This window comes from Coturnix japonica, chromosome 8, assembly GCF_054131305.1.
Source record: "Coturnix japonica strain WE chromosome 8, WE-NBRP24, whole genome shotgun sequence".
Classification (NCBI taxonomy): domain Eukaryota; kingdom Metazoa; phylum Chordata; class Aves; order Galliformes; family Phasianidae; genus Coturnix; species Coturnix japonica.
This window is the reverse complement of record NC_140670.1, coordinates 11,776,869-11,791,156: the sequence shown is the minus strand read 5'-3', so window position 1 is coordinate 11,791,156 and position 14,288 is coordinate 11,776,869. Positions and strand designations below refer to the sequence as shown.

Below are 14,288 nucleotides of genomic sequence, written 5' to 3'. Positions count from 1 at the left end.
CATTTATCTATTCGCTGCTCAGCTCAGACAAATTCGTGTGTCCTGGACTATGCAGACTGTTCCTAACTTGTGTAAAAACATTGTAATGATAGTGTAGCGCAATTACAGACTCAATTTGATAGGATAATAATGTGAGTGGTGGTTCGTGGATGAACTTTTCACTCCTGGGGCCTGTCTGTTCAGTTTGTGGCTCTTGTTATAGTAGCTTGCATCTGCACTCAGCTGTACTGGTTATTCTGATATGCACTTACTGTCATTTTCTGATTGCACAGCGCTGCTCTCATCGTGGTGTGAGGAGCTGGGACGGCTCTTGCTGCTTCGCCACCAGAAAAGCCGGCAGAACGATCCTCCAGGGAAGCTCCCCATGCAACCCCCCATGAACTCTATGAGCTCCATGAAACCCACCCTCTCTCATAGGTGAGTCTCAGCCCAGCCCGTAGGAGTGGAATTGTGTAAGATTACCTGTCTTTTAAATGAAATGCTCATTGCCGTTGGCAGAGGTGGCTACAGTTTTGTGCTGTGACCAGCACTACAGACATCAGGGGATGTGTAATGACAGCATGTACTTAATAAGCGCAGTTTTTGTTTTTGCTGTTACCCGGTGCATAGAGAAATGATGCTTCCATCTTGAAATCTGTGCTCAGGTCAAGTGGGCTTACTGTGAAACTTGAAGTTGTGCCCAAAGGATAAACTTCCGCAACATATCTCTCACCAAGCACTTTCCTATTGCTTATTTAAATGGAGCTGACTTTTCTTGAGGTTGAAAACATTTCACCGATGTTCCATCTCATCCATTGCATTAGAAATGTCATGCTAAATTGAAGCAATTTAGTAGTGGGAGCACCCAGAGGTATGAGAATGTCCTGTACCACCTTAAATCAGGAGAAGATTGCAAAGTACTTGACACAGAGAAAATGTGAGCACTAAATGAAGCTGGAAAAGACTAAAGATGTGAGCCGCTGATTACCAATTTACACAGAAAAACAGAATTTGTACTTCTTGCCTGTGGAGCCTGAGTCAAGACAAAAGCTGAAGAGTGAATGTACACAGGGTTAAACACTCATTTCATGCTTTATGTTTCTGTGTGTTTTTTTTCAAGGCTTGCTTTCCCGTAGCATCACATTAAAGAAATCACAATAGCACGAATTGTTTTTTGTGCAGGGCACTATTGTTAGTAAGGGATTATAGCAGTGTAGATGAGGCTAGATTCCTCGTACTTGGGTACTACATGTAGTTTTGTAGTTTTCAGATTCCTGATGCTCATCTGATGATTTAGCCTGAGTTGCCCTGAATTCTATAAAGCAAGGATGAAATCATTGGCATACCTCACAGAGGCCGTATAATATATAACTAGATAAGATAGACACAGTTATTTTTTTTCCTTCATGAGAGTCCTACCCCAGAACTCTGTCTCATGAAACATTCTCTCCTGCTAAAACTTACAGCGATATTTCTGGCAAGACCAGTTTACCAAGTACTTTACCTGATAGTAGGACATCCTGTCCAGTATCAAGCAGTCCTTGTAAGTTCCTCCCGAGTAATGCCCTTGAAATGTTTTACTAAAGAAGACATAGTGAGTCAGTTCTAAATTACTGCTGTTTACCTATGAGATACCGCTCTAGAAACATTAATTCCGTGGCATAAGTTCTTATCTATAATATCTGCTACAGCGTCTTAGGGATTTGAAATACCTGCCAGCCATGGAGCATCACTGCTTCATTGTGTACGGTTCTCTCATCTGTAGTTTAGCCATAACCATGACTGTGCAAAATACCTCAGGTGGTACATTAGAAGAAAACATCTTGTCACTCTCCAACTTCCTTTTCCAGCTGGAAATGTTTGTTTTCCATGTATGATAGGTCTACATGACAGCAGTAAGTAATGGAGGAGGGAATAAGTGAGTTTTCTCTTTGTTACATAGAAGATGTAAAGCAGTTAAACGCAATCCTAGTGATAAAGCTGTTGATGAGGCAACAATTGTATTTGTGTTTGATTACATTTGGGTCAGAAGCTTAGTATTAGAGTTAATGGTATGCAATCTCAAGTTCAACAGGTTTTTGTGTGAATCACATTATAAGACAACATCACAAAAAGAAAACCAATGACCAAGCCTGTTTTGCATTCCCTACAAGTAATTAATGTAGTCAGCTACTTTAAGAAAGAAATTTCTCCTGTCATCAGACTACCCTGATAGCCAGAGCAGGGCTTTCTTTGCCGTTGTTTTTATGAGCGACAGAATTACCCAGAACTCTGGTCAGGTTCTCATTTCCCATTGCACATGATACTACAGAAACACCGTTGTATAGTCTTAAAGTTGTAACAGACCACAACTATTTAAAATAAGTTCTGACTCAAGAGCACATCAAAAGAGACTATATCTAAGGACTCATATTTAAGCAACTGTTGGCACGTACATTGGAAAGAATTCAGGTCTGGCCTATTGTTGGGGGTAGCTTCTTATTTTGAGAAAGTAAACTAAATTTTGAGAGAAAACTGAGATAGACAGGTCAAGGACTTTGGTGGCGATATCATTGGTCAGGTGTACTTACCTAGAGCAGAATGTTAGCCATGTAAAGATTTGCACACATGCAAAAAAATGCTTTCAGAGTAGAGACTGCCTTGTGCCGATTTATGTATAAAGTCAGGGGATCAAGTAGTAAAGAACTGTGCAAGTTGCATACAGAACAGATTCAATGAAATACCTGCTTTGTAATGTTGGATGGTTGGTTTGACTGCAAAATCATGTGCTTTAGGGACAGAGTGGGCACTGGATTCTCAAAAAATAAAAATTAAAAATTAAAACTGTCAACTTTTTTTTGTAAGACAGTGCAGTATAATAATACTAAGCTCAAAATTGAATTTGAGATACATAGATTTTCTTTTTAGACTTTCTTTTACTGATCTACATGGGTAAAAATGACTCAGGTACCCAAGGACCAGTAAGAGACCTATCTGCCTCCTTAATCCTGTGTAATTTCTAATTTAAGCCCTACTTAAGGGATTTATGGGGGACTTAAGGAGAGCCTGTAGTCTTTGGGCCTGCCTTTTGCAGAGGAGTGAAATTTCATGCTTAGTGTAACTTCTTTGTGTTGTGGTTTTCCAGTCTGACATAATGTCTATAACAACAGACAAAGAAGCTGGTTTATACCTTTAAAGATGCTTTAAGATCTTTGGCAAATGCTGCGATGTAAGTACAAATTGCCATCGTAATACTTTGCTTTGCTTTGAAGAAGCCCCTACTTAACACTTCCCTGTACTAAGTGGTGAATCTTAACACTTGTGGATCATGTTGAATCTCGGTTACCTTGGGCACCACTTCCATCCCCCTCAGTGAAATCTGCACCTGATCAGAACCATCAGCATAAGGTGGCTCTGAACCACACAGCCACATGGGGGTTGCTTGGCTAGCTTGTGGTAAAGCTCCTGTTGTCAATGAACACCAGAGGATATGCAGCTGTTAGTGGTGGCCCAGAATTTGGTCCTGAGTGTTCTTCAAGTTCCTGCCATCTTCTCTTTAGTTTCAGGTGTTGGTCTTCTGTATTCATTGTTGGCTGTCCTGCAGTTGGTGAGCAAGTTACAGTGATGTCTGCATAGGGTAGTCAAGGTTGATGAGAATTAAAAAGATAAAGTTATTTTTAACACAGGTGACTTCATGCCAGAGGTTTTGATAAAACTAAACAGTGGATTGAATTAACTAGTAATTCAATATTACAGTACATACTTTATTTATTATCATTATTGTTTTTATGTTCAGGCAATTGCCATAAATACATTTTATAGGTTAGAATTGCTTTACAAGGGTGCTTTGTTTTAGTGTTAGTTTTGTCCCTTTATTTTCCACCTAAAGCTTAACTAACATCTGAACTTACACTGGTACGAACTTTAGTAAGAGAATGATGATCCTGTGTCTGAACTTCTACTGGGTGGTTAGGACCATCCCTTAAATGGTTTGTTAAGAATGAGGAGTGAGATGACTATAACACACTGGTACCAACATTGTCAGTGTTTCTGTGGAGATTGCTGCCTTTTCAATTCAGCCATCACAGGCTGTTTTGGCTGATAGTGGTAGTGGTGGGATGATGGTGCTTGTGGGATGTCCAGATGAGGGAAACTGTTTAAGTGAAAGGCCAGGTGCTGGGTATACAAGGCACCTGTTATGAAAACAAGTATGTTGTGCTTCTTCCATACACCACGGCAGAGTTGAGGATCATGGAATCAGTAAGGCTGGAAAAGAGCACTAAGATCTAGTCCAACTTTCAACCCCTTCCACTCTGCCCACTAACCACGTTCGTCAGGGCCTCCTCCACAGTTCTTCTCCACCAGGGACGGTGATTGTCCCACCCCCTGGTGAGCTTCTGCCTCTGTGTCACCATTCTTTCTGAGAAGAAATTTTTCGTAATATCCAACCTGAGATCACATCATTATTGCGTATACCTGAAGCGTGCAGGTAAAATCTTTGCAAAAGAATTTGAAAGTGTTAAGGTGAAAAGTAAGATTGTTTCAAAGATTTTTCATTTTTTTAAAATTATGAAATAAATGTAATTAGGGATTGAACAGATGGTAATGTAAGACAATATACTCTGTTAAGCAAACTCTGTATCTCCCAGTTCTGGAAGAATGCTCTCTTTCTTCAGTCTTCTAGATCAAGATATGCTAAAATCCACCATCAGGAGAATATGAGGGAATCCAAAAATATTTGTGCAGATGTGGCAGTAATAAATAAAAAATAATGATTTTTTAAAAATGTTGAAAATAGTGTTAAGTAAAAATCCTGGTGCTCTGAGTATCGTTAAAACAAGACTGTAATTGCCTGAAAATACTGTCCCAAGAATATTTGCCCACCTTGTCCCCTGAGATCACTAACCTCAAATTTAGTATACTCCTATTATGGTAAGAAACTGGAATAAAACTTTGAAGAGTGTTGGAGCTAAAAGCAAATGATTAGTGATCTCTAATTGAAAATTGAAAGTGTGTAACTATGAGCTGTTAATAATTAAACCTCCCATATTTTCATGTGAAAAATCTGCATTTCATTTTAGGTGAGCTAATTTTGTGGTCAGTTCTTGTGGTAAAAGGAGAGATGGACGGGCAGGAGCTCTGAGAACAGTAATGGGCGGCTTAAATACTTTTCCAGTGCATGTTCTTCACATGTTTGGTAAAAGATAGAGGACAAGGATCATTTCTTATTGTTTGTACAGCACTGTGTGGGGCATCTGTATTTACAAAGGTGCCAAACTAAGTGCTGTTGCTATAAGGATAATGCATGGCAATACAGCTACTATCATTTTGGTACATTGTTTGGTATGTACATGTGAGTGTACTCTTTACATTTTTTTCATCTAAGCTCTATGTATACTAGATAAAAAGTTTGGGGTTTATGTTGTGATTTATTTTTTTTTTTAATAAGTAAAAAGTGTCAGCTGATATTTTTGAAATCCCTCATAAAAACGAGGCAAGCATGATATAAGGTGTATCTGCTGACTGAGGCAAAACCTGACCTTCCCAGGCTTTGCTCTGCCTTCAGTAGATTTTAAAACATAGCTCTATCTTTGAAAAGACAGCTGAAGCCCTGGCGTTTGGGGCAGAGTGAACACCCACTTCCTAAAAGTGTCTCCTTGATTGCAATTTACTGTTCCGTGAGAAGTGTAGCAGTCTCCTGCTCCTTACAGGAGGGCTGCTGCTGCAGCAGATGGTTTGTGCTGAGCCTGGGTGATTCTCATCTCCCCGTGTGGAGGGAAGGTTCCCCCTGTCATTTGTTCTCCAGGAAACCAACTCATTTGTAATGGCACCGGAGTTACAAGTCCTTCAGCAGCGGCAACATCCCTCGTTTTTGCCAATTTTGACTGCCAGCGTGATAACCATGTGGTGACACTGAGAGCTGTACTTTGCCTAGCTCTTTGATACAACACTCATTAAAATCATGGGGAGTCTTGTAGCTGAAGGAGGAGTGCCTGTGACCGTTAGAGCAGCCTGTGCCCTGCATGCAGCCCCAGGTCGGGAGAAATACGTTCCTGTCATAAGTGATGTAAAATACGACTCCTTTTTTTTTACCTTTCTGTTTTATGAGGGGATAATTTGGCAGCAAGAATACATGTTTTGTCTAAACCCGGTGTTTCTCTTGTTGCCTTTTCATTACATATGCCTGTGATTCATTCTGATAGTTGAGAATGGGACCCTCCCCATGGTTTCTCCGAAGACGGATTACAAAAGGAGTGAATTATCGTTATATTAATGTATTTTGTTTATTCCTACTGTTCCCGTACACTTGGGTTCTTAAGTCTCTGTGGTATCGCAAAGGAAGAAAAGGGAGCAGTCTCCACTAATTGCATGAGGGGGAGCTAATGGCTTTCCTAGAACAGGGTGGCTTAGAAATTCCTGCTGAAATCGCTGCCGGATTTTACATAGCGATAACAAAGACCGTTCATTGACACAGAGCACCGACGACCTGTGCAGGCGAGCCCGTGGAATTAATTAGATACCGAAGATGCCTTAAATAGGAATCGGTTGTTTCTCCAGATGAGAAAGCTGTTGCAGGAACGAGGAATAGCACATCAGCCAGGGGATCGTGCCTTGATGCATCCCCCTGAGCTCAGAAGCCGGGAAAGGTACCACCATCTGCTTATCCTCTCCTTTACCACTTACCGCGGCAGGGAGATGCGATGCGATAGTCCGTTCGCTGGTGTCATAGTGGCAGCCACAGCATTCCCAGACAACTTTGACGGGCGAATTACCGGAGCCGCCTCCTGACGCCTCCCCGCCCGGCCCTTTCCGTGCCCCCCCAGCCGCCCCCCCGCTCCGCTCCCGGCCCCGCCGCGCTGCCCTCCCGCCCGGCCGCCCCCCCGGCGCCGTGGCCCGGCTTCCGCAGGCAGCCTGGCTGCCTCCTGTAAGTTGCGGTGGGGCTCTGCTGCCCCCCCGCCTCTGCAGAAAGCGGCTTTTTCCTGTTCCCTGCGAGCGTAAATCAGCTTCATCTAAAATCTCGGAAGTGCAAGTCCATCACATCTCCCTCCTAGCCGCCCGCTACACCTGCGTGAGTCAGACCGCAGCTCCAGCTGCCCCGCTCCGGCGCAGGGCTGCTCGCGGTCCCCTCTCGGGCAAAAGCAGAAGTGGAATCTGCTCACGCGTTCGGCGGCTCCTTCCCCGGTTGTTGTAGCAGTCGCTGACCTCCAGGCACTATGAATAAACAGCAAAGCCGGGAACAAAAGGAGTCTTCTGGCTGCCATTATCTCACATTAACGTAGCGGACGCGCTGCGGTGTGAACAATGCGAGTCTCGTTCGCCGATAATCAGCGAGTACCCAGGCATTCGGATTACCACGGCAACGGGCGACGGTAGCCCGCTGGGTGGGTGTGTTTTTGTTGTAGGGGAGCAGCGGGAGCGGGAGGCCAGGCGCTGCACTGAGCAGGGCGCTGCGGGCAGCGCTCGGGGCGCGTTCCGGCACACGTGCGTAGGTCGGGCACGGGCCGAACGGGGCTGTGCCCTCAGGTGCAATAAAGGTTAAGCCGCGTTTGCCGAGCTGAAAATGATCGTAAGATAATTTCAGCGTTTCGGGAAGGTAACAGGTGGCATGTTAAAGACAGGGCTGTTGCCGGCGGACGGTGCGGCAGGGATCCGGGCTGTAGTAGCGCGGTGCATGGGCTGGTGTTCGACATGGAGCCGGGGCGATGCTGCAGCCTTGCTTTTCCTTTGAGCAGAGGGACGCCGCGGTCTCAAGCTGCCGGGCGGTGACCGTCCCTACGGCTCTGGGTGTTGCAGAGCGTTTCTTTTGCCTACCTGCACCGTGTGACCCACGCTGAGTGGTGTGACCTACGTCTCGGAGCGCACCCACGTGCGTGTGCAGGGACATCGGTGAAGGCAGGAATATGGCAGGGGTGCGGGTGATCGCAGGTCCCAAAGCACCGGGGTTAATCTCGTCTTTGGCCCAATGCATTTTCTGATTGCAAGACTGGGTTTGGATGCACCAGCTCTTGGTGAGCACGTGGCTGCCTGCAGTGTCAGGCAGGCATGTGGTCCCCTGCAGCCAGTGGGATGGGCAGGCAGCACCTGGACCTGCGGGCCCCACCAACCTCGCAGGCCTGTAAAGTAAAACTTGAAATCTTTCAATTTCTAAAGGTGCTTTTCCACCACCTGCAGAGTGCCATGGCTGTATGGATTGCTGCTTCAATGGATCCGGCCATGGCTGTATGGATTGCTGTGTGAATGGTTTCTGCCATGGCTGTATGGATGGCGAGGGGTTCTGGTATCTAGTAGAGCAGCAGCAGGGGCAGGTGCTATGAGCCTCCAGGCTGACAACTTGCCTTCGCCTACTGATTGCCTCACCTTTGCCTGCCCACCAAGCTCAGGGTCAGGACCTTTCTGGTTTTTTTCGAGCAGCTCAACAAAGACCAATCATCCTTCATTTTACAGTGAATGATGAGACCTCTAACTGCTTTTAGCCTTCATCTTCAGTTCACGTTGTTCATAACCCAGTACAAGCAACGTCCAGTACTGAGGCAATGCTTGGGATAACTCCAGAGATGGCTGCTCTGTGCTTTTGGAGTCAAGAGTTTTGCATAACAATGGGGAATGTGTTCATCTGTTTGAAACCAATGGATTTGAGAAGTTTTGTAGGGATGATTTCAGTAGCTGGATGTTTTTCCAGAATACCTGAGCGCTTGAAAACATGCCTATAAGAAGTAGAGGGAGACAGAATTTCGCAGAAGGTTCCAGAATGGCTCTTTTCATATTCACATTACATAGTTGCACCCATTGATTTCAATGGGCTCTGTCCATATGTGTTTGTTGAATGAATTATACAGTGGAGCCTTAATTTATGCCACAACCTTCTTCAAATAATACTGTTAAATACAGAGAGTTATTTGAGGAAGGTATACAACCCATAGCTGTCATCAGTGGAAAGTAAATTCCTGTAGCCATCCAAAGCCACTTCTGGCATTCACACTTATTATACCATTCTCCTATTTCCTTTGTCTTTCATGTAAGTACCTTAGGGCACCTATACACAGCACTGGCTTATAGTTTGCTTTGTGCTGTAAGGATGTACTGAGTCTTTGTTGCCTTTACAGTAAGTCTTCATGTTTTCTTGCTGACTTACACCATCTTTGCATTCTTTCTATGTTAGCGTCTGCTTGCTCTGACTCTTCTTCCCCGTGAATAGGCTGTATGGAATGGTTCCTACAGCATGTGTAAAACAGAGCACAGAAAGTCGTGATACCTTGTTTAATTTTTTTTTGTGATAAAATTGTTAATAATTATTCTTTCTACTACCTACTAACTGAACTAAAAATAAAGTATTCTGATGTCAGAGAGCTTTGAGTGTTTCCATTGAAGTATTTCAGCTAAATGCATTAGTCATGTAAAGACAGTGCATATGTCTAAGTTGGTGAGGCATTTGTTCCCCTCCAAAAATAAAATCTCAACAAAAATGAGAAGTCGGTTGTTTCCTTCTAAATGTGGGGCTTCTCAAAAACAAAACATATGCAGAATGTTTCTGAATGCCAGTAAGGAGAAACAAAATTCAGTTTCCCAGTGTCTTTTCTTAATAGAAGTCTCAGTCAACTACAGATTGAGTGGAAGTTTGACCAGAAATAACAACAAAAAAAATGCCCACTCTATCTGTTATTTCCAAATGGGTTGTCAGGGCTTCCTATCTTACTGAAATGGGACAAATTAGCTGAAGCTATGGAGCATTCTGGTGTTGCGGGAAACTGCTAATAGTGTTCCATCTGTTTTTGTGATTTTATTTTTAAAGAAGTCGTTGGCTTTTCTTTATACTGATAAGAAAGGAGTAGAAATGCAGTCAGATTCATGCCTGTTTGATAACGTGAATTCAGACCACCTTTTTGGTGTGTTCAGTGTATGTGCTGCACTGTGCAAAACTCTTTCTCTTACAAAGTATGCTTAGAATAGGTTTGTGGTGGAATTCGTAATCAAGAAGGGTTGCTAAGTGAATCCATATTCATAATTAAAGCTATTCAAGCACTGTTAATTTTAGAAAACCTGGTACAGTGAATCCTAAAGTTGAATGAGAGCAAGTAAAGCTGCATACCTTGTGAGACTGCATAGGATAGGAAATGCACGTATTGGTACTAGAGTTGTGAAGGGCTCTGTGTCTTTTTTTGATGGTGAGATTTGTCTTTTCTTTTTTTTTTTTCTCACTGCAGATGAATGAGATTTTAGGGTGGAGAAGAGAGACAGGAAGGAGCCTGGAGTCTTGTTTGAAAATTGTTGTGTTAGTTTGTATTAAAGTGGTGTCACCTAGAGGCTCCAGCCAAGAATACAGCCACAGGGTGCTCTCACCCTGCATGCACGCTCTGCTCAGGGCAGAGGCACAGGCACGGAGAGTTGCCACCTGCCAGGGGGTACTATGGCTGCTGTGTGCTTGGATTGCTCTGCTTTTGTCTATGTGCTATCTAACTTGGCTTTTAGATATATAATTGCAGAGGTTAGATCTCACAAAATATCAGTCTGTGTTGTCAGGTGTGTCAGATGCATAAGAAGTGAGAAATGACGGTCAGTGTTATTTGGGTAATGACCTGCTCTTATTGATGTCAGCTGAAGGAGCTGTGATAGATTTCGTAGATTTAAAGGACTGTGTGGCCTTTGTGTGTGTCAGCCACCAGCCCAGTGGAGCAAATGCACTTTGGAGGCATTACAGATCGCTGCAAAACTGCACAGTTGTCTTGAGAGTAAGGAGCAAAGAGTAGCTGCTAGAAGAGAAGCCCAACTGTGCGAAACCTGATGTCATTGCTTGGAGGGAAAAGGGGTTTTTTTTTAAAAAAGCCAGCATCTGGTGCTTTTCTTCAATAGTTGGTAGATTTTTTGTGTGTTTAAAATAGGGAGTGATTTAAAAGTGTAGCGGTTTAGACACCTGGGCTTCCCAACAAGAGTTGTGGCAAATCACCAGGAAGATACTACTCCTCCACAGTATGTAAAGTACCAATTCCCTCAGGATGTGTACTTCACTAAACAGCCTGAATCTCTTCTTCCTCAATCACTGGAGATATGTAAACAGAATATCTGATACACATACAATTGCTTTAATGACAACTGTAGTTTTAGTTATGTAAACATACTTAAAGTGCAGCATTTCCAAATAATGCCACAAATCGTGTGTGAGTTACAGTAATTCCCTAGCTTTTATTTACTATATGGAGCTCGCTTTCTCTTAAGCTATTTTTATTAGAACTAGCTGACAATGTGTGTCTGACGCAAGTCTGTAACTATTCTGAAGAGTTCTGTTGTCTGATTGGTTCTGTTTTTTAGCACTTGGAATTTGGAGATGTGCCGGTGTACCTCTCTGGCATTTGTGCTGTATTACCAGTGGCTTCAGTAGGTTTGCCGGTAGCTAAGAAATCTTTTCTCCTTACACCTTGGTCACAGTTTCACTACGTCATCATTGAAGAAGCATTTAACTTCATCTCCTCCTCTTTGCTCTATGGCTTCCTCCGCTGTTTGGCCTTTCATGCTGACCAGTAGCATGCATAGGTTCATTAAGAGTGTTATAAATTCAGTCTGTACTCTTTTAGTGGACTCCAGCTGAGCCTAAACTGACTCACTGCCCTCCAGGGTGTAGTGAGAGACTTAATTACCCTTGTGCCTTTCGACAGGGACAACACTGCAGGCAGCACTTCACTTGGCCTGGTGACCTTGAAGCTTCTTTGCCTACTGGCTGCCATTTTCAAGCCTTGAGAAAGAGATGTCAGAAATATGCAGCCCTGTATAGTAACAGCAGAAGTGACTGCTCTTTTGCAAATGAGAATTGGTCACATCTCAATATAATTTTTACATGGATTGCCTATGATAGTGGGAGTATTCCTTTGGGTTGTCTAAGGACAGAAATGGAAGTTAAAGGAGTGAAGAAGTGGAAGGGCAAGTCATCCTGTAGCTAAGTGCTGCGTATTTTCGCATGTCTTACTGTTTTAAGCCAGAGAGACATTCACACAGTAGAGGTGCAATGAATGTTGTGTCCAGTGTAGCAAAATCAGACATAAACGCATATGTAGGGGGTGATAGCCAGAGTGTTGTGTCAGGAGTACAAACTGGGAGAATGCCAAACATTCCTCATTGCAGTAGCTGAAGGAAAACTTGTGTGAAGTGATATCTAGCTTGGTAAGTGCACATTAGGTGTGTAAGTTGTTGTTCTATGAAGCACACCTGCCACTATTTCAGAGATGTTGTAATTTCTGAGCTAAGTTCTGTGTTGGACAGTTGGGAGTCATGTGGTCATGTGGTTTGATGTGTTCAGTGCATGTTTCTCAACAAATCTATGTATGGTCTTTTATTCTTGCTGTCATGTGTCATGCTGGGTTTCCTATGCTGGCAGCTTTCATCATATGTCAACAATATGGCGTCTCGAGGTGACACTTTACCATAAAGTGGTAAAAATTGAGTGATACTCTTCTTTATAATTACATGAAGTGATTGCATAATCTGCGAGAATGTAGCTCAACCCTCGACTAACAAATGCTCTGACTCTACATTTGGATGAATAATAGATGAATCCTTTTCTGTGTACTGTAAGGGAGAATAGGAAAGAGAAACATACTTTTGTGGCAAATAAAGTGAAGAAATGGATACAACTTCTTATCATAAGCTATGGCATCACTAGCTCAAAGCTTGAGCATGTGCACCAGCCACACTTGCTTATTTGCATTAGAAGAGCCTTCAGCAACTGTGTGGTTTGATCCCTGTCTGTGATTGCCCTTCTTATTTACTCCTGCACTTACAGGGTATTTTCTTTGTCCCTCAGGTTTTGTTACCTGTTGGCAGCACAGCATTAGGTAGTATACAGAAATGGCTGCAGTGAGTCCTGTAACTGTTTATGTCATAGCAAGATCTTTGTAGTCATTGAACTTTACAGGTATCCATACATGCCATAAATATAGTAGAAGGTCGCAGAACAGACATCATCAAAAACCATCAGAGGAGGAAGCAAAGTAGGAGGCATCATTCAGAGCAGGAAAAAAGAGGAGGGCTTTGTAGTAGTTACAGATTGTGGGTTAGTCATCATTCATTTCCATGCTGACGAAGGGGACTCGCTGAAATGTTGCGTCAATTGCAAATATTAGTCACCAAAACCATTGTCTGAGACTTTGAGGGAGTTCAGGAAGATTTTCAACCTTGTAAGAGAAAATATTTGAAAGAAAAATGGGCTAAGAGGACTCGCTGATTGCAAGGCATTAAATATACCCTTATTCACACTTCATTTTACATGCATGCTGTCAAGATAAACATTACCTGTCAAGCATCTCATATAGAATTAATGTTTTCCATTAATTTTCTCTAATTATTTGTTAGGGGAAATTATTTTTTTCCCTAATTAAATTCATTTTGTTTTATTTTATTCTATTATTACTTAATTCAATTTGGGTATTTTGAAACAAACGGGTCAGTTTAAATTCATCATTATGTTCTAATACGGTGCTGTTGTGCTGATGCAGCTATATGGAATTTGTTTGAAATTCACTAGTTGTTTGTAAAATGTACTCACTACTTCATTTCAGCTTAGCTGCTATTGGTATTACCAAGATTATTGGTCACTTTGGACATGGGCAGTTTTTATCACATGTGCGCAAGCTTCTTTATGCAATGTAATTCCTATTCTTAAATGATTTATGATAGACTTTATGAGCTAGATGAAGAGTAAACACAGATGTAGCCCTTCATTTTGGCTCATGGAAAAAAAGGGAGAAGTGGCTCAAGCCTGTATGCTGTTCGATAACACAGGAGATTCACCTCCCTGGTCTGCCCCAGAGCACTCACTGGGACACAGGCAGCTCAGTTGCCTTGCCAGGTTTTGCTCGAGTTACCTCCGAAGTCCCCATAGCTTAGGCTTTGAAGCACTCCCATACATTCCTAGGAGAGCCCGTATAGATTCTTTTGGCATGATAGCTCCATGAAGATTTCTAGCGATAGCTGGCTATACAAGCAAAAATGCTATTCCTGATAAAAAATACAGGTAAAGGTCTTTTGTTAATGAAGGAGCAATTTGTATGCTTATTGAATGGTTTATATCTAGGTGAGGAAAGATCATGTGTGTATTTGTATACATATATGCAAATAGAAATCTAATTTACAAGTTAATGGTGTGAGAACAAGGAAATTTCAAATGGGGATGTATTTTATGGTGATAGGATTAATAGTTACTTTCACAGAATTTAACATATGTCATTAATTACATGGGGTGTACATATCACGTGTTGATCTTGCAACCATTAAAGTTTTTCTGTGAAAAGAACTGTAAGAAACAGCTTACAAATTGTGACAAAGCTAATGGAAAAACCCAGTCT

At 42.5% G+C, this 14,288-nt stretch overlaps 1 protein-coding gene across 39 annotated transcripts in view; it reads left to right on the top strand.

The window, feature by feature from the left end:
* The window catches only part of ZMIZ1 (zinc finger MIZ-type containing 1), a 317,066-nt gene that overhangs the window by 267,565 nt on the left and 35,213 nt on the right, over positions 1–14,288 (top strand). For 36 of the 39 annotated variants that reach the window (XM_085554190.1, XM_085554182.1, XM_085554186.1 and 33 more), the window contains one exon: positions 273–417. In XM_085554190.1, the coding sequence (XP_085410316.1) occupies positions 273–417 (145 nt within the window). Of the gene's footprint in view, positions 1–272; positions 418–6,803; positions 7,341–14,288 lie in introns of those variants that run through there. The other 3 variants (XM_085554204.1, XM_015866347.3, XM_085554203.1) reach the window with 2 other exon arrangements.